This window comes from Aotus nancymaae, unplaced genomic scaffold, assembly GCF_030222135.1.
Source record: "Aotus nancymaae isolate 86718 unplaced genomic scaffold, 86718_ANA_hifiasm-v0.15.2.pri h1tg000029l, whole genome shotgun sequence".
Lineage (NCBI taxonomy): Eukaryota > Metazoa > Chordata > Mammalia > Primates > Aotidae > Aotus > Aotus nancymaae.
Window position 1 is genome coordinate 53,125,001 of NW_026988442.1, and position 20,651 is coordinate 53,145,651.

At 38.7% G+C, this 20,651-nt stretch overlaps 1 protein-coding gene across 11 annotated transcripts in view; it reads left to right on the plus strand.

Moving 5' to 3' along the window:
* Window positions 1-20,651, plus strand: part of WDSUB1 (WD repeat, sterile alpha motif and U-box domain containing 1) — a 52,136-nt gene that overhangs the window by 20,167 nt on the left and 11,318 nt on the right. For 8 of the 11 annotated variants that reach the window (XR_002477644.2, XM_012454869.3, XM_012454866.3 and 5 more), the window contains 5 exons: window positions 7,780-7,813; window positions 9,950-9,990; window positions 10,071-10,177; window positions 11,564-11,743; window positions 19,898-20,038. Coding sequence is in view for 10 of the 11 variants with exons in the window: in XM_012454869.3 (XP_012310292.1) it covers window positions 7,780-7,813; window positions 9,950-9,990; window positions 10,071-10,177; window positions 11,564-11,743; window positions 19,898-20,038 (503 nt within the window). In the remaining variant the exon portion in view is untranslated. Of the gene's footprint in view, window positions 1-7,779; window positions 7,814-9,949; window positions 9,991-10,070; window positions 10,178-11,563; window positions 11,744-16,922; window positions 17,047-19,897; window positions 20,039-20,651 lie in introns of those variants that run through there. The other 3 variants (XM_064382731.1, XM_064382732.1, XM_064382729.1) reach the window with 2 other exon arrangements.

Consider the following 20,651-nt stretch of genomic DNA (forward strand, 5'->3'; position numbering starts at 1 on the left):
AATTAGTTAATGATAGATTCTATTTGTGACTAAAAGTCATTGATAAGGTAGAATGGATGCATATGGGAAAGAGGGAGACTGGAAAAAAGTGAGTGAATAAAAGATGGCTGTATATGAACATAAGTGGCTAGAGATGAAAGGTGAATGGACAACAGAATGTAGTTGTCGGTCAGAATGTGTACTAAGGGCTGGGTGTGGTAGCTCATGCCTGTTATTCCAGCATTTCAAGAGGTCAAGGCAGAAGGATCACTTGAGGCCAGGAGTTTGACACCAGCCTAGACAACATAGTGAGACCCAGTCTCTACAAAAAAATTTAAGGAAATTAGTTGGGCATAGGGGTGTGTGCCTTGTAGTCTCAGCTACTTGGGAGGCTGAGGCAGGAGAATCCCCTGAGCCCAGAAGTTTGAGGCTGCAGCAACTTCTGATCATGCCACAGCACTCCAACCTGGGCAGCAGAGTGAGAACTTGTCTCTATTAAAAAAAAAAAAAAAGAAAAAAGAGATGTACTAAGGAAGGTGTATGGGGCATAGATAATGATGGCCTTGTAAAAGGCAGTATAGAATTTCTGTGCAGATATGGGAAGATTGAGGAATAGAAAGGGCATTCCAGGAGGCAGAAAATTCTTGAGCAGATTAAAATGTATGATAAACATTCAAGTAAATAAGGAGAAATGAGGCCAGAAAACGGATCGTAGAGATAATAGAGAACCTATGATGGACCAGGCATGGTGACTGATGCCTGTAATCCCAACACTTTGGGAGGCTGCGGCAGAGGATCACTTGCACCCAGGAGTTTGAGACCAGCCTGGGCAATATAGGAGGACCTGGTCTCTACAAATAACAAAAAGTTAGCTAGGCATGGTGGTGTGCACCTGTGTCCTAGCTCCTCAGGAGGCTGAGGTGGGAGGATTGCTTGAGCCTGGCCAGTGGAGACTGCAGTGAGCTGTGATCATGCTACTGCACTCCAGCCTAGGCAACAGTGAGACCCTGACTCAAAACAAAAAAAAAACAAAGAAAACCATGAGAACCTAGGATGGTGTTAGAACTTGTTCAAACCTTATATATTAAATTTAGGAGAATTTCTGAAACTTTTAAAGCAGTTCTAATATGTGAAGCCTAGCTATAGGAGATAGGTGCTAATATATTGTGAAGTGAAGAATTGAATCATGATTTAGGTCAGTGGTTCTTGATACTTTTTGGTCTTAAGATTCCTTGACACTCTTAAAAGTTATTACCCTAAAGAGCCTTTTCTTGTATGGGTTATATCTATCACTATTTATAATGTTAGAAAATACAATTGAGAAAATTCTAAAATATTTTTAATTCATTTAAAAGCAATAGATAATTGCATATTAGCTTTTTGAAGAAAAATAAACACTCTTTTTGAGAAAAGAGTGGCATTGTTCCACATTTTTGAAGATCTTTTCAGTGTCTGGCATAGCAGAAGACAGCTGGATTTACGCATCTGCTTCACATGTTCCACTAGCCCTCAGAGCTGTAATGGCATCACAGGTCCTATAGCAAAATATGTAAGAGTTTTTTCCCTTTGTCTTTCTCTACTTCTCTCCTCCAGTAACTTTGCTCCAGCCCCTTAGCAGAATTTGTCTTTTGTTCCACCCTAACTTCTCTTGATCTAGCCAGATATAGCAAACGTTTTATGTGTCAGCCTCTATTCAAACAGGAAGGGTCAGTGTTTTTTTGAGACAGGATCTTCTCTGTCACCCAAGCTGGACTGTGATGGCACTATCATGGCTCACTGCAGCCCTGACCTCCTGGGCTAAAGTGATCCTCCCACCTCAGCCTCCTGAGTAGCTGGGACTACAGGTGCAGGCCACTACACCTGACTAATTTTTGTATTTTTTGTAGAGTCAGGTGTTTCACTGTGTGGCCTAGGCTGGTCTCAAACTCCTGGTTTCAAGCGATCCGCCCACCTTGGCCTCCCAAAGTATTGGGATTACAGGCATGAGTCACCACACCTGGCCGGGTCAGTCTTTGTAATTCATATAAAGGCCACCTTTTTCCAAAGTTTAGGATTCCTTGGAAATGAGTTTTTAAAATGTCCACAATTGTGTGTGAGAGACAGAAAGAGAGAGAAAGAGATTGTGTGTGAGTGTGTGTGTATGTGTGTGTGTGTGTGTGTTTTTCCTTTAGAGGTAAGGTCTCACTCTGTTACCCAGGCTGGAGTGGCGTGGTTTTAGCTCACTGTAGCTTTGAGTTACTGAGCTCAAGCAGTCCTCCCACTTCAGCCTCTCAAGTAGCTGGTACTATAGGTATATGCAGTCATGCTCAGCCGGTTACGAGTTTTAAGAGTTCGATAGATAACAGCCTTTTCTTTTTCTTCTTTTTTGAGACGGAGTTTTGCTCTTGTTGCCTAGGCTGGAGTGCAGTGGCATGATCTCAGCTCACTGCAACTTCTGCCTCCTGGGTTCCAGCAATTCTCCAGCCTCAGCCTTTCAAGTAGCTGGTATTACAGGTGCCCTGCCACCACGTCCCACTAATTTTTGTATTTTCAATAGAATAGTATTTTCACCATGTTGGCCAGACTGGTCTCGAACTCCTGACCTCAGGTGATCCGCCTGCCTTGGCCTCCCAAAGTGCTGGGATTAGAGGTGTGAACCACTGCACCTGGCCCTTTTCTTTGTCTTGAATTGAAAACCAATGAGAGGGCCATACAGGACTGGATAACATGAGTTTTGATCTGCAGCCAACTTTCCCATCTGCTCTTGGGCAGAATGGACCACTGCAGTCTTCCCCTGCCAGTGCAGATCAGAAGAAAGAGAAAATCCAGAAGGGGCTCAGCCCCATGGCCCAGTGCTTGTCCCACATTGTCCAGTCATCTGTCATTTATTTTCTGCTGGGCATGAGAGGGAGGAAAGAGGCCAAGAATCTTACCCCAGAAGGGGTGGGATATAAGTTTCTCCTCTCCCCAACAAGACAGTTGTTTATATTTTATCAATTTTGTAAGTAGATGATAGAGTTTAATGTCATGAGTCAGGAGTGCTTTCATGAACAGCCCTCTCTTGGTCAGCGATGACTAGCTGAAGAAGCCTTAAGGTCACCTTTCCCAAAATGCAAGTCATGTTTTTTCTCTACAATATTGCTAACAGTCCTGTTGAACAAGTAAGTTCATTTAGTAACTGAAAAGGACACATTGCAATTTGTTTATCATGGAGGGTTATCAGATACCGTATTGCTTGAAATTAGATGTGTTCTGAGAGCTTTAGTGAAATTTGAATAGCCACGCTGTCACTTTTCCAGCTTTTAGGCTGAAATCACCAGAGTATGTGCCTGTGATGAATCCATTTTAATACATTCATGGGAGAAGATATTTAAGTATAATATTTAAAAACGTGGGTTTTAGAATTTACATAGAACTGGGTTTTAATCCCAGCCTTGCCACTTAGCTAGCTGTGCAACCTTGAACAAATTCTAGTTCCATGCCTTCTCCGAGCTTCATGTTCCGATTATAAAATGGAGAATATAATAGCACTTTCCTTATGAAGATTAAGAAAATGCAGATAAAGCATTTATTATGTTTGGGACATCATTGCTCAATATATGTTTTTTAAATGGTGTATGAAATAATAGATATAATTGATGTAATCTAGAACACCAATTGTATAATGTATCATCTTACCCCCTTTTCCTGATTTGAGCTATTAGCCATTGGCTTATAATAACCAGCATTACAGAACAGCTCTTTGAAACTTAATCTTCATGCAGGGAGAGGTGTTGAGGACTCCGTTGATGTTTCTTAGCATCCTCCTCTGCAGACCTTGGGGAAAGGAGTCCTGTCAGGTCTCAGTCTGAGGGCCTGATGTCCTTTTATTCCCAAGCATTGCGTTTGTGTTTCTATTTTGCATTGCATGACTGATCATATTTCCTTTTTGCATTGTTACTGAAAAAGCTCAGAATCAAACTTGCAACCCTTCTGTGGCAAGGTGGACTGGACCTTTCGACATGTGTTTTGGATATTAATCTATATTGATCTTCACCTTAATTTCTCTCCTCTCACCTCATCCTTGTGTTCTCTTCCCCTTCAGGTTCTTCACATAACTTTTGTTTTTGCTACATCTTTATAAGAGACTGCAAATCCTTTCTAAATGAGAGGAAACATAAATACATTTAAAATTACTGAAGTGTAAAATCTTTAAGTGTTAGGGACCTTCTTGGCCTCAGGAAATAATTGCTAGTGATTGTATTTGATTAATTTTTTGGCCATTGTACAAAGTTAGTTTAGAATAGAAAGATTTGAGTGCTTTCTGAGATGGGTCACTGTGATGTCACAGATCTCCAGGAGTCTGAGTTGTGTTGTTGATGTTGTCCAATAGCTGTCTAGATATCATTGATGGGTTTTTCTTGTATTCTTGAGTGAGCAGAACTGAGGTTTTAGAGCACCACAAAATTGTAGGAATGAAGTATCAAAAGGCTGAATACCTGCCTCATGAGGAAACTCTGGGGGAAAGGCGACAGGGCAGATTGTGGCAGAATGTATGTACTAAAAATTTGGGGGAAGAGCTATAGCAGGCAGAAAATATATAACCAGGGACGCCAAACAGTTGGATTTTTTGTTTAGTGGTGATTCAGCTTCAATTTAGGGAATATTTTGAAGTGTTTTTTTTGCTTCAGTAGTTTCAAAGTATTTTGTGTCTATTTAAGTTGGCTATTATTCTCCTGGTATCTCAAATTCAAATCTCAAAATATTGAAAACTTCCATTATTTATCTCTAATGCTAATTTACCTTCCTCAAAAAAATTATCAAATGCTATTGTGTCTTCCTTGGAATTATCATTAGTTAAACTAGAGGCAGTAGGAAGTGAGTTTAAAATCCTTTCTTTCTCCAAGAAACTGCAGGTCTATTCATGTGTTTATAATTTTCTTTCTTTTTTTTGGCATGGATTCAGTGGTCTCCTACTGGTTTATTGATGTTTGGTCTTTTGCTTCTCAAATACCTTTCTATACTTCATCAGCAAGTGAACCTATTCCATTGCCCTCATGGCTAGCTGTGGCCTGTGAAGTCCTCTGGATTCCTTGGTTGGGCACTCAGAGTGCTTTGTATTTTTGTTCTAGGCTGTGTTTTCAGCCTTACTGCTTGCTGTTCCCATATGTAGACTCTTGCTTGTTGCACTGACTTCTGTCTTCCCAATCCAGTGCTCATAGAGATCACTAATGATAATCCTGCTTATCAAGTGATGAGTTGGTTTGAACTGCCTCTGGTGGTAGTCTAGGAAAGTGAGATTTCTTTTTAATTTTGGGGTTTTGTTTTTGTTTTTTTGGTACCAATGAGGATTTTATTTGAGACAGTGTAATGGGGACCAGATGATAGAACTACTTTCTTTGTAAGCTTAGCACGGCTGGGCTCTGGCCAGCTCCAAATGAAATTTTGGCTAGTTATCCCTTTAGAAAAGTCAGGCTTAAGCAGAACTGGGCTCTAGGTCAATTAACCAAAAAGCCAGTTCACCCAGTGACCAGTTCATTTATTAAAATATATATATATCAGTTTCATTTGACCAGTTTTCCTTTTGTCTTATCATATCTTAAAAAGTAATATTTAACGTGCTCCTGACTCCCAGCCATGGTGCTGTAGCTGGAGACCTGGTTTCCTTAGCTGTTACGAAAGTATTTTTTTGTTTGTGGATACTTTTTCAAATTGATGCCCCTGTGATGGGACAAGCATGGGAATTTATGCCCTGCCATCTTGCTGACACCACTCTTTAGTTTTACATGTGTGTTTGTGTGTGTATGTTTTAAGGATGCTCAAAATAGTGGAATTCGACCTAAGAATTTCAGATATTCCACAATTATACCTTGAAGAGCTTAGAACTAAAGTGTCTGTAAATTATGTCCATCATATACATACTCATGTAATGTTAGCTATCAGTACTGTTTCTCACTGTATTTTGGATGCAGTTTAACATTGAAAGCTGTAATTCTTTTTGACATCCGGAATGAATTTCAGTTGTCCCTTGGTATCTGCAGGGGATTGGGTCCAGGACCCCTACCTTGGATACCAAAACCTGTAGATGCTCAAATCCCTTACATAAAATGGTATAATATTTGCATGTAACCTACACGTATCATGCATATACTTTAAATCATCTCTAGATTACTCATAATACCTAATACAACTTCAATGCTAGGTAAATAGTTTTGCAGTATTTTTATTTGTATTATTTTTAGTTATTTTTTTCTTGAATATTTTTATTTATTTTTCTTGAATATTTTGATTCATAGGTAGTTGAATTCACAGATGGGAAACCTGTGGATATGGAGGGCCAATAGTATATGCTTCTCAAGTTCTTGTGTTTTATTTTATATATTTGAACTTCTAAAGTATAATTTCTATTTTGAACTTATGACAAAGATTCTGTAGTCAATATCCATCATCACCATTGGAGGGTCTAATGAACAAGGAATTTTAAGCTTTCTAATAGGTGTGAATCCTGTGGTCAGACTATGACCAGCTCTCTTAATAATAAGTACAAATATTAATATTCTGCAGAGTTTGGTACCACTTGTATTGTTGATGTGTTTTCTCACCTTGCAGTGTATATTGTTCTGACATAAAGCCTATTTCCAATGGAAATGCCAGATAGAGGCATATATATCCGTTGTTTTAAATTACATACTTTGTTATGTATTTGTGTGTGTGTGATATTCTTTTTCTTTGCTAGAATAACCCCAGATGTCTGCTTTTAATTTTTATACCATTTAAAGGAATCATGTAGTCAACATCAAGTTTATAATTTTCAAAAATAGATCATAATCAAAACATATATACATTGATTAGCAATTAAGGCACACCATATCAGTGGTAAAGAATAGGCTGGGCGCGGTGGCTCAAGCCTATAATCTCAGCACTTTGGGAGGCCGAGGCGGGCGGATCACGAGGTCAGGAGATCGAGACCATGGTGAAATCCCGTCTCTACTAAAAAAAAAATACAAAAATTAGCTGGGCGTGGTGGCGCACACCTGTCGTCCCAGCTACTCGGGAGGCTGAGGCAGGAGAATTGCTTGAACCCGGAAAGTGGAAGTTTCAGTGAGCCAAGATCACGCCACTGCACTCCAGCCTGGCAACAGAGTGAGACTCTGTCTAAAAAAAAAAATATATATATAGTTCTATCTGAAGCAAAACCAAGTAGCAAACAATAGCTTTTCCTTGTGGTTTTTCCATTCAGTTACTAACTTGTTACAGAGTTGTGTTATAGATCAGAGATGCTTGTTCTGTTCATGGTCATATAGTATAAGTAGTATATACTATTGTTTTAATAAAGCTTATAATTTTCTAACTTTTATATATGGCATATAGTTTTTTTGTTTTGTTTTGTTTGAGACGGAGTCTTACTCTGCCACCCAGGCTGGAGAGCAGTGGTGCGATCTTGGCTCATTGCAGCCTCCACCTCCTCTCGCCTCAGCTTCCCAAGGAGCTGGGATTACAGGTACACGCCACCATGCCCAGATAATTTTTTTTCTGTATTTTTAGTAGAGATGGGTTTCTCCATGTTGGCCAGGCTAGTCTCAAAACTCCTGACCTCAGGTGATCCGCCCACCTCGGCCTCCCAAAGTGCTGGGATTATAGGTGTGAGCCACCATGCCCGGCCACATGTAGTTTTTTGAATTAACATTTTCATACATATGAACAAAAAGATTGCATTCTAAATGTATTTGAGTATCTGTATTTTCTAAAAAAGTTACTAAAATTATTTAAAAATACTAATTACATAAATGTTATACTTTGTTTTTATAGAACTTTTCACCTGTAATTTCTTTTCTTTTAAAGATCAGTGGATAAATTGGTTATAATATATGATACTGTAAGTATTTAAAAATCTTGTGGTGATTTATGAAAGTTATGTTTATTAGCCTACTGAGCTTCAAGTTAGGCATCATAGAAAAAGTATTTGTTTTTTCTGTTTAGTATGACTAAGAACATACACATTTTCACAAATGCTGAAATAGTTATGCAAGTAAGATACTGGTTCTGCAACAAGCTCTTAAATATTCAGTAATGATTTTAAGATGGATAGATTTTAAATGTGATCATAAAAATACATATTTAAAGAGCACCAGTATTCAAAACTTCACGTACAATCAATTATTAAACTTTTACACTAGGCTTTCATAATAGGAAAGGATGAATGTTTATCGTAGGGCTTTTGGCAAATATGGTTGAAAGTGACCTACCATTCTTAGAGTCCTGGCTGTATTTAGAGAGTAGCCTAAGAAAGAATAGGTTATCATGGACTTGGAAAATGGGAGTTTGTTTGTTGAGACGGAGTCTAGCTCTGTTGCCAGGCTGGAGTGCAGTAGTGCAATGTCGGCTCACTGCAACCTCTGCCTCCTGGGTTCAGGCAGTTCTCAACCTCCCAAGTAGCTGGGATTACAGTCATGTGCCACCACATCCAGCTAATTTTTGTATTTTTAGTAGAAATGGGGTTTCACCATGCTGGCCAGGCTGGTCTCGGAACTCCTGACCTCATGATACCCCCGCCTCGGCTTCCCAAATTGTTGAGGTTACAGGCATGAGCTACTGCACCCAGCTAAGATAATGGGAGTTTTTGACTGATCATGTGTGGGTAAAGACCGAGTTGTGGCCGAGTGCAGTGGCTCACACCTGCACTCAGAGGCTGAGGCAGGCAGATGGCTTAAGTCCAGGAGTTCAATACCAGCCTGGCCAACATGGTGAAACCCCGTCTCTACCAAAAATACAAAAACTTAGCTGACCGTGGTGGTGTGTCCCTGTAGCCCCAGCTACTTGGGAGGCTGAGATAGGAGGACAGCTTGAATACTGGAGGTGGAGGTTGCAGTGAGCCGAGATCGCACCACTGTACTCCAATCTGGGCAAGAGTGAGACCCTGTATCAAAAATAAATAAAGTAGTTGAAAAAAATATTGTCCAAGAGAAATCAGTGTTGAGTGGAGTGTCCTAATGATTTAATTTAGGCTGTAGCTATGCCAGCAAATAAATGGAGATATAAGTAATCAAAGGGTAGCAAGTTAAGCAAGTGATCTAAGCTAGTCCTCCACATAGAAGTTCAAGTCACTGAGTATTCTGGCAGGAAATGGGAAAGAATACTCAAGCTAGGTGAGGTAGATCTTTAATATTTCTCATGAACTTTTCATGAGATTTTACATTCTCAAAAAAACCCACTAAATTTTTTCTGTAAAATATGTATGTGAGCTCCACTTAAATACACCTAAAATGTTGGATGGCTGCGTTAGTGTTCTCAAAGTCTAAGGGATTAATTTCTTTCTTTCTTTTTTTTTATTTTTGAGACAGACTCTTGCTCTGTTGCCCAGGCTGGAGTGCAGTGGCACTATCTTGGCTTACTGCAACGTCCACCTCCCGGGCTCAAGCAATTCTCCTGCCTCAGCCTCCTAAGTAGCTGGGATATCAGGCACATGCCACCACGCCCAGCTAATATTTTGTATTTTTTTTGTAGAGATGGGGTTTCACCATTTTGCCCAAGCTAATTTCAGACTCCTGGGCTCATGCAGTCCACCCGCCTCGGCTTCCTGACGTGCTGGGATTACAGGTGTGAGCCACCGGGTTCGGCCAAGGGACTAATTTCTACCCACTGGTCCTGCAATGTGTACAAATCAAATGTCATAGCAAAAAATACAAATTATTTCATGTAACAGATGTTTAGGTTACTATTAGTAGGTTCAAACAGATGAGCAAATGCTAAGGGTCTACTGTACTAAAAATTTCTAAGTAGGTGGCTAGCAGACAATGCCAATAATTGAGAAAAAGTGAAATAAATACCTGAGAATACTGTTAGTTACAGATGCCATTTCTATTATTCATTGAGTAAAGTTTCAACTTATGTTAGTTACTAATAAATATTAACATATGCACTTAGTATACAAACCATTTATGTCAAATGAGTCTTTATCAGTAACTTTTATTCTTACCTGAGTAAATGTAAAGCTGTTTTTGTTGTTTTTCAGAATACTGAGAATATACTTCACACATTGACTCAGCACACCAGGTCTGAACTTAACCTCACTTTGTATTAATATAATTTAAAAATTAGTCAGAAGATACATAATGCTTGTTTTGATTAACTAGGTATGTCACAACTTGTGCTTTTGCAACTCATACCCTTTTACTTGCTACTGGTTCAATGGACAAAACAGTGAACATCTGGCAATTTGACCTGGAAACACTTTGCCAAGGTTAGTAAAGACATCATTTTAAACTCATTTCAACCCCACTCACCATTTAAGTCAGAAAGTAAGTAAATCGGGCCAGGCATTGTGGCTTACACCCATAATCCCTGCATTTTGGGAGGCCAAGGTGGGTGGATCACTTGAGGTCAGGAGTTTGAGACCAGCCTGGCCAACATGATGAAACCCGTCTCTACTAAAAATACAAAAAAGTAGCCGAACCTGGTGGCACATGATTGTAATCCCAGCTACTCAGGAGGCTGAGGCAGGAGAATTGCTTGAACCTGGAAGGTGGAGGTTGCAGTGACCCAAGATTGTGCCATTGCATTCCTGCCCATGCAACAAGAGTGACACTCTGTCTCAAAATAAAAAAAGTTAGTAAATCATTTGACACGTTATTCACATTGCTTTTCTCAGTATAAAGTATACATCCAAATTTAATGTCATTTAAAAATAATTTAGCTTGGGATGTTGGTTCAGACGTATAATCCAAGCACTTTGGGATGCCGAGACAGGTGGATTGTATGAGCCCAGGAGCAACATGGTATTAGCTTGGACAACATGGCAAAACCCTATCTCTACAAAAAAATACCAAAATTAGCCACACATGGGGATGTGCACCTGGGGCCCCAGCTACTTGGGATGCTGAGGTGAAAAGGATCACCTGAGCCCAGGAAGTCATGAGGCTGCAGTGAGCTGAGAACACACCACTGTACTTAGCCTAGGCAAGAGAGTGAGATCCCATCTCTAAAATAATAATTTTAGAGAAGCCAGTGTTGAAGTGGCTGGCATGTGTTAAAGCTGTTGGTAAATGCTTTTGGTGCACATTCACATGTCCCACACCTCCCATGGTTTGTAAGCTATTTGTTTATACTCCGTACTAATTTTTCAGGCAAATACAACCTCAGGACAAAATAGAAATTATCATTGTATTGTGTTAGTTTTGTTTTTGGCATTAAGCAACATTGGCATATAATTTAGGAGTTTTATTTTTATCACTTAATGTACCAAATAGTGGTGCTGATATGCAGATGATGGAGCGAATAGAATACCTTTGCTACTGTGAATTTTATCTAATACAAAATTGTTTTCCTGATGTGAAAAAGAAAATGTTCCAAAAGGAAGGAAGTTAAAGTGGTAAAACAGGTGGTTGTTTTTTTTTTTTTTTGGTGACAAAGTCTCCCTATGTTACTCAGGCTAGTCTTGAACTCCTGACTTCAAGTGATCCTCCTGCGTCAGCCTCTCAAGTAACTAGGGTTATAGGCACCAGCCATTGTACCCAGCTATAAAACGCAGATTTAAGGAAATTTCATTTACTCTTAATTCAAAGTGAGAATGTTTAAAAGAAAGTGCTTTTTTGTTTGTTATCTCAGTTACCTATTTGTTTATTTTAAGCAAGGAGCACAGAAGATCACCTGAAGCAGTTTACTGAAGATTGGTCAGAGAAGGATGTCTCAACATGGCTTTGTGCACAAGGTCTAAAAGACCTTGTTGGTATTTTCAAGATGAATAACATTGATGGAAAAGAACTGTTGAATCTTACAAAAGAAAGTCTGGCTGATGATTTGAAAATTGGTAAGCTTAGTTTAAGATAGGCAATCCTACTTTTACCAAATTACTCTGCAGTTCTTCTTAATGTTCTGACACTACACTAATGACCCGTTTTGTTGATTGTGGTTATCCTAGCAGTTGTGACATGGAGTTTCATTATGGTTTTCATTTTCATTTACCTAATGACATGGAGCATCTTTCAAGTGCTTATTGACCATTTATATATCGTCTTTGGAGAAATGTCTGTTTAGATCCATTGCCCATTTTTAAACTGGATTGTCTTTTTATTGTTGATTTTTAAGAGTTGTTTATGTATTCTGGGTACTAGATCCTTACCAAAAACAAGTTTTGATAGCATGTTCTAATAAACATAATTGCCAGACACTATTACCAATATGCTATAGTAAAATTTTAGTTAACCAGAAAGCTCAGGAAATAAGATATTCATGTTGAGATTTATTATTAATGAAGGGTAAAATAACTAAAAATGTTTCTTACAGAAAACCATTTTAAAGTATAGCATTATACTTTCCTTACATAGTAAACATAGTACGTGAGCTTATTTAAATCTCTTGGAAACTTATGGCCTTTTAAGGAGTTAACAGAATGGTTTTGTGAAAATACATAGTTAAATGGTTTTGTACTGTACTCAGGCTATACTTGAGTAGTCACTTTTCTATCTCTTTTTTTGTGGGATGGGGGAAGGGATAGGGTCTCATTCTGTTGCCCAGGCTGGAGTGCAGTGGCGCAATCATGGCTCACTACAGCCTTGACCTCCTAGGCTCAAGTGATCTTTCTGTCTCAGCCTCCCAAGTAACTGGAACCACAGACACATGCCACCACGCCCAGCTAATTTAAAAAATTTTTTGTAGAGATCTCCCTGTTGCCTGAGCTGGTCTTAAATTCCTGGGTTCAAGCAGTCCTCCAGCCTCGGCCTTCCAAAGCGTTGGGATTACGGGCATGAGCCACTGTGCCCAGAATCTTTCTCTAATAAAATATTTCCTTTCTAAGTTCCTCTTTTCTTTTGAGAGTAGGTAAGAGTAGGAGCTTTGTTTTTTTGTGTTTTGGTGTTTTTTTTTTTTTTTTTTGAGATGGAGTCGCTCTCTGTCCCCCAGGCTGGAGTGCAGTGGTGTGATCCTGGCTCACTGCAACTTCCACCTCGCAGGCTCAAGCAATTCTTCTGCCTCAACCTCCTGAGTAGGTAGGACTACAGGCATGTGCCACCATGCTCAGCCAATTTTTTTGTAATTTTAGTAGAGATGGGGTTTCACCATATTGACCAGGTTGGTCTCAAACTCCTGACCTTGTGATCCACCCACCTTGGCCTCCCAGAGTGCTGGAATACAGGCGTGAGCCACCGCGCTTGGCCAGAGCTTTATTTTTTTAGAAAATCTTGTGAATTTAGCATCTTAATTAATTTCTTGATAATCTTTCACAATGAATCTTAAGGATACCTTATCAAGTAGAAGTACCTGACAATATGAAATAATTTCAGATTCAACAAAGGATGTTTGAAAACATAAGCAAAGCATATAAAAGCAATTAATAGAAATAAAATTCTGTTTTTATAACTAGGTAAAGAATAAGGCATTCTAGTTTTTTGTTTGTTTGTTTGTTTGAGACAGGGTCTCCCTCTGTCACCCAGACTGGAGTGCTCTGGCATGCCGATCATGCCTCACTGCAGCTTCAACCTCCTAGGTTTAAGCAATCCTCCTGCTTCAGCCTCATGAGTAGCTAGAACCACAGGCATGTGCCACCATGCCCAGCTAATTTTTAAAATTATTTTTAGAGCTGAGGTCTCACTACTTTGCCCCGGCTGGTTTCAAACTCCTGACTCCAAGTGACTCTCGCGCCTTGGCCTTCCAAAGTGGTAGGATTACAGGCATGAGCCACTGCCCCTGGCCAAGAATAAGACATTCTTGTAGGTTTCAATTAATGATCTGAAATTGTTTTTTGAAGGATGAATCTCAGGTTTAGCAGTAGTATTCATTTTACCTTAAGTTCAGTGAAATGGGCTTTGGAAGTGTAAGTCCCAAGCCAAAATTGAAATATAATTTAAACAAGTTCTGTGATGATCTAATAGGTGAATTTGAAAAACCATTATTAAGAATGGAGATAAAAATGTTTCACATTCTCTAGGAAATAAGGACTCTGATGCTTGTGATTAGAATTTGGCAATCAGGCTGAGCATGGTGGCTCACAACTGTAATCCCAGCACTTTGGGAGGCCGAGGAGGGTGGATCACCTTAGATCAGGAGTTGGAGACCAGCCTGACCAACATAGAGAAAACCTGTCTCTACTGACAATACGAAATTAGTTGGGCGTGGTGGCACATGCTTGTAATCCCAGCTATTCAGGAGGCTGAGGCATGATAGTTGCTTGAACCTGGGAGGCAGAGGTTGCAGTGAGCCAAGACTGTGCCACTGCACTCCAGACTGAGCAACAAGAGTAAAACTCCGTCTCAAAAAAAAAAAAAAGATTTGGAGATCTAGCAAAGTCGACAAATTAGACTTAGAATAAAGAAGTAAAAATAGACTATAACATTTATTTTTTATATCATTCTAATTTATTTTAAGGTTTTTGCAGCCTCCATTATAAAGGATCGAGAGGCTAACTTTAATCTTCTATAAATGCTATTGTAAGCTACAATGAATTTCTTTAGTCCTGAATTTTAAGAAATTAGACCCTCAACATAGTAAATTGCACTAATAGATAATTAAATTTGGCCTAGAAATAAATGTGTTGAGGCAAACCAATGAGTATATATGCTAATTAATTTTACTTTTTTAATGCATATCTATTTTATCTGCATTTGCCTTTGTGATACAACTGTTTAAAACAGCTCCTATGTCAATGTGAATAAATCTGAATTTAACATTCAGCAAATGGAGGAAGTTGATTAATTGTGCAGTAGAGTACATTGGAGTGTTTGAGACCAAATTTGTATATCTGTTATGTTTGACATTTAAATTATTTTAAAGGAATTGAGCAGTTTATCAAATCTTTTTTCAATAGGTCTTCTGTAAATACACAATGAATGAAATTTCTGCAACCTTGGATATGTTTGACTTTGGAGCTTTAACCAAAGATAACAGGCATTTTCTAGGATTTTGTTAATGGAAATAGGGTACAACAGACATCCAGCTTTAGTTAAGAAATAATTCCTTATATCTAGTACTATATTTGTATAAGGAATGTCCAGACAGAGTACAGGTTCAGGAGATCCTTGATGTTGAGAGGGATGTGTCTTTAGACATTTGCTATGAATTTGTGACTACTACTGTAAGATTTAATATCTCATTCAAAAGCCATAAAGTGTGAAAGGTTAAGAGTAGGAGAGTCACTTTTAGATGTAGTATTATGCCATGAGTGATTCTACTAATTGGCCACACAGCTTCCATCTGTCTACTCATTGGCCTCAGTTTATATCTAGGCCTTGGGAACATGGCACATTGCTACGTATCTTGGAGTTTGAAATTTCTATAGAAGATAAAATGATAGAAACTTAAAATGACAAATGCCAAGAACTATAATATATCATGTCAATATTTATGATTATATTCAGATAATCATCAACCATAGATGCCTAATTGGCAATGAGATTTTTTTTTCAAAGGGTTCACTCTTCCATTTGCTCTAAGAAATTATAAAAGCACATAAGACATTTTTATCATTTTCTAACTTAAACTAGAAATTCAAATATATCACCTGTCTTTACATCCTCAGATTTTGAAAGTTTCACATTTCAATTCTTCTTCTTATGTAGATTTTCACTTGTTGCCTGTGTAACTGCATTTATTGTTAAGTACTTGAACATTTACAGTTTTGGGTTTTTTTGTTGTTTATGTGTGATTAAAGTGAAATAAGCCTTTCAAATCTAGTTATTGTGCGCTGACCGCCTGCTGGAAGGGGCATAACCTTCCCCAGTCAGCTGCTGTCTTAAGTCAGCTCACTCTCCTTTCCAGTGCTTAATTGTTGGACACACTGGGGTCTCATTTGCTCAGGCCCATCAGATGTCCTGTTGCTTTCCTCTACACAGATGCCAACCACAGGTCTTTATGGGTGTTAATGGTTTGTCCTCACCCATGGATATTGTGGGGTTTATGAAGATGTCTTGCTACCTTGTTTTGTTGGAAATGTCCATGCAATTTGAGTTTTATCTAGTTGCTCTGTTTTTTTCATATAAATTAAAAATCTATAGTGCTTCTATCATCTTCTCCACATCCTCTCTTAAAAACTCCTCCTGTACCTAAATAGCTGTGTTTTCCATTCTTTATAGATTTTGTCTTCTCTTGTTTCTTCTTGATCATTCTATGTAGAAATTTGATTTTTTTAAATTAAAATTTATATTTTAAAACAGATTTTTAGTTTTCTTTGTAAGAATCCAGCATTTGGTTCTGTTCTCTGTCAGGGCAGGGGAGAGGTGAGTCAGTGACCACTTTGGTGGTCTCTTCTTGTTGAATTTCAGGCTCTCATACTGTCCTGGTAACCGGCCTCCAGCTGGGGCTGCTGTGGCAATGGTACTTAAAGGACAAAGTTGGGAGAGTGAAGGGCACACGTAGGAAGGTCTCTGTCTCATTCATGTACCTGCATCTCTGCTCTGTGCTGTCATTTCTGAGCTCCTATTCTGGCAGTTACATTCTGTTTCCTGAGAAGTTTTTAGCATTGAGTTTTATATCCATTAGTTTAGTTTTATATATTTGATGGTTATTAGTTTATAGATTCCATCAAACTCTCAGTGATATAGCATTTCCAGAGTTGGGTAATTTTAACTTGTCATCAAGAACCAGATGTCTTTTCAGGATTATAGTCAATAATAGCCCAGTACTGGTACCGAGGGTTTACTAGCCCTCAGCTGGTAAGGGTCCTTTCTTTCTCAGCAATTAAGTGTATAAAACTTATTCTCGATCCCCAGTCACAAAAAGAGATGTTTGTTTCTGGTAAAGCTCTGGGGATGTAGTTTAGTAAATGCTTCCCTGAGCACAAGGTGATCTGAGCATTTCTAAATGACATTAAGATTGGACAAGGATAACACCCAATTTAACCTTATCTGGGGAATTTTGAATTACGCCTTCTGTGTTCTCTATTATAAATATTATAAGCATTCCAAGTATTAGCACACATATAGAATATTTACAGGAAAGTATACTTTTCTCAGAATATTAGTTGCACCTATATTTTTTTTCTTTTTATTTTTTTTTAGAGACAGAGTCTCACTCTGGTGCCCAGGCTGGATTACAGTGGCATGAACATGGCTCACTGAAGCCTCCATCTTCTGGGCTTTATACATATTCCTGCCTCAGCCTCTTGAGAAGCTGGGACTACAGGTATGCACCACCATGCCCAGCTAATTAAAAAAATTTTTTTATAGAGAAACAGTCTTGCTATGTTGCCCAGGCTGGTCTCAAACTCCTGGTCTTTAGCAGTGCTCCCACCTTCGCCTCTCAAGTGCTGAGATTATAGGCATGAGCCTCTATACCCAGCCTCCTTTTCTTATTATAAGTTATATAATTATCTCTTTAAATGAGATGTCTACTGTCTTATTGTAAACATGTTCTAGAAACATTTATGACAGTTTTTGAAGCCAGGTCTCTACCCAGGTAGAAGATTTTCAGTAAGTATACCCCAGTCATGTAGCTTTTCTACCATCTCATTCCTTAATACCCCACTTCAGCAAATCTTGATCTTATCAAAACCTTTATTCTGTTGATCTTACATACCTGTTATCTATCTCTGCTCTTATTTTCCACCTTACTTAGAATACGTGATCCATCATCATAATTCCTCTTAAACCTTCCATTGTATTTGCCTGGCAAAATAAAAACACACCACTCAGCTAACCCTTGGAAAACACAGCATTGTGAATGGGACGTTCTGGGAAGTGGTAGACTTGATAAACTGTGTTCTCTGACTTGTTACATTAAAGGCTGGCTGTGGTGATCAGATAATACTACGCTGCATTTTAGAGGTACTTCCCTAACCAAGCACTTTCAAGCACTTTTGTGTTGAAATAACTTTCTCTTAAATCTGGATAGTGATTGCATAAAGAATTTGAGAGAATCTTTGAGTCCTAAATATTTTTGCAAACTCATATTCAGCGTGTAAAGAAATCATTGATTTGTTCGTGGAGCTTTAAAAAACTTGTTTTAAAAATCCTCAGTTCAGTTTCAACATATTCTGTTGGAAGGAAGTCACAGGAAAGCAGCCCCTTGGTGGCAGGGAGCTGCTAGGATAACTTGCCACATTCACATGAATTCGGGCAGTGAGCCCAGAGTGATTCAAATGGTTTATTACTCATGACACAGCAGACACTTGCACTTCAGGTTCTAATTGTTTCCCCTCCCCCCTCTTTTTTTGTTTGAGGCAGAGTCTCGCTGTGTCACCCCGGCTGGAGTGCAGTGGTGCAGTCTCAGCTCACTGCAACCCCTGCCTCCTGGGTTGAAGCAATTCTCCTGCCTCAGCCTCCCAAGTAGCTAAGATTACAGGCATGTGCCACCACATCTGGCTATTTTTTTTGTGTGTGTGTGTGTGTGTATTTTTTTGTAGAGATGGGATTTCACCATGTTGGCCAGGCTGGTCTTGAACTCCTGACCTCAAGTGATCCACCTGCCTCATCCTCCCAAAGTGCTGGGATTACAGGTGTGAGCCACTGTGCCTAGCCTCCCCTTTCCCTTTTGAGTTTCATGGTGGTGATTTATGTTTGTGTCACAGCTGAGAAGCCCTGAGCTTGGGAAACCCCTAGTCTTAAAAGGGGGCTACCAGCAAAATAGCCCCCATGAGGAAAACATTATAGTGGTCAGGAAAATTCTGTCCTCCTTGGGGAGGGAAACACTATCTCTAGCTTCCAAGGATGTTTTTAGACATCCTTGAGAAGACTCTCCAAAACACAGGGTGTCCTAAGATGTGTATAAATATTATGGGGCATTACCTCCCAACAGAAAGACAGTTGGTTTGGCTTTTTCTAGTAACTATAAGGCATTATGAAGTCTTAATTATTCTACCTACCTCAACATAAAGTAGAACTGTCAGATAGTCTAAAAGTGTAAACAGCCAATAATTCTAAAATTCCTACTTTGGGAGGCTGAGGCGGGTGGATCACGAGGTCAGGGGTTCAAGACCAGCCTGACCAACATGGTGAAACCCCATCTCTACTTAAAAATACAAAAATTAGCCAGGAGTGGTGGTGTGCACCTGTAATCCCAGCTACTTGGAGGCTGAGGCAGGAGAATTGCTTGAACCCGGGAGGTGGAGGTTGCAGTGAGCCGAGAGCACGCCGTAACGCTCCAGCCTGGGTGACACAGCAAGACTCCGTCTCAAAAAAAAAAAAAATCCTAAATTAATTATGACTATCTAAAACTAAAAATTAGGATAATTTTTTAAAATTAAGAATACAAACAAGTGAAACATGCATACAGATGAGCTTTTTTTGTGATTGTATTTCTTATAAGAATCAGCAAATATACCCGGTTTCATTAAGTTTAAAAATATGGCATTTTTATGTTTTGAACTCAAAACATATTTAAAAATGATTTTTAGGAAATTTTTTGTTGAATCAAGAACTAATGAGCCTTTTCTAATTTTATAGAATATATTAGTGTCTGGCAACCTGAAATTCTTGAACTTTCAGAATCTAAGTTTATTTAAAATTAGCTATTAGCTGCTGATATATTTTAACCATACAGTATTCTATACAACAGAGATTTGTTAGTGAATTTATAAAGAAAATAACAATAGTTCCTTGTGATAAAACAGGATGTCAGAAGATTCATTTCTGGTGGTAGTAGATAAAATCTCTTATTTGTGGCTGGGTGTGGTGGCTCACACCTGTAATCCCAGCACTTTGAGAGGCCGAGGCAGTTGGATCATTTGAACCCAGGAGTTCAAGACCAGTGTGGACAATATAGTGAAACCTTATCTCTACAGAAAATACATAAATTGATTAGGCATGGGGTGGTGTGTGCCTGTAGTCCCAGCTACTCAGGAGACTGAGGTGGGAGAATCACTTGAGCCCAGGAGGTTGAGGCTGCAATAAGCAGTGATTGTTATGCCACTGCACTCCAGCCTGGGCAAAAGAGTGAGACCCTGTCTCAAAAACAAAAACTCCAACAACTCTGTTTGTGAATGACTTGCATAAGGATTACTAGTGGTTATCCAACCCTAACACTAATTTCTTTTCAGAATCTCTAGGACTGCGTAGTAAAGTGCTGAGGAAAATTGAAGAGCTCAGGACCAGGGTTAAATCCCTTTCTTCAGAAATTCCTGATGAATTTATATGTCCAATAACTAGAGAACTTATGAAAGATCCAGTCATTGCATCAGGTATGTGTGGTGCTTTACTAAGTTGTAGGGGATGTTTTGTGCTAAATGAATAAAAAATATAGAAAGTTCTCAGAAGTTTGCTTAAATGTAAAGAATATTCAGAATTCACTTTCTTTTAAATAATTTGGTTTTTCTTAAACTAATTAGACCTTGGGTGAACAAATGAACATTGTATATTTCATAATAAAATTGGATAGAGTAGTTATGGAGTAGACACAAAAGGATTTTTACTTAAACTTGTGAAATGTGTATTTAGTTGCTAGGATGTAAAGATAAAATACTATTTTTTTAAAGATAGATATTGAGATATCTTATGTTTGTCTGCCATGAGTTTAAACAATGTTATACAAATAAGAATTTAAAGTTTTATTCCATATTTCTAATCATTAACAGACCTACATACTTTATTATACATAGTTGTAATCAGTGAATCCAAATTATATATATTTTAAATTTTGGCCTACAGCTTCCTTATATGTTTCTGATTATTAGCTTAGTCTGCGATGGCTTTGCCTAGGGTTTGTTGCTTTGAATACCTTTACTCTATTGTGGCTCTGTGCTACGTTGTGTTTGACTTTTCTGTTAGTTGGTATGTATGTGCTTGTAAATCTTT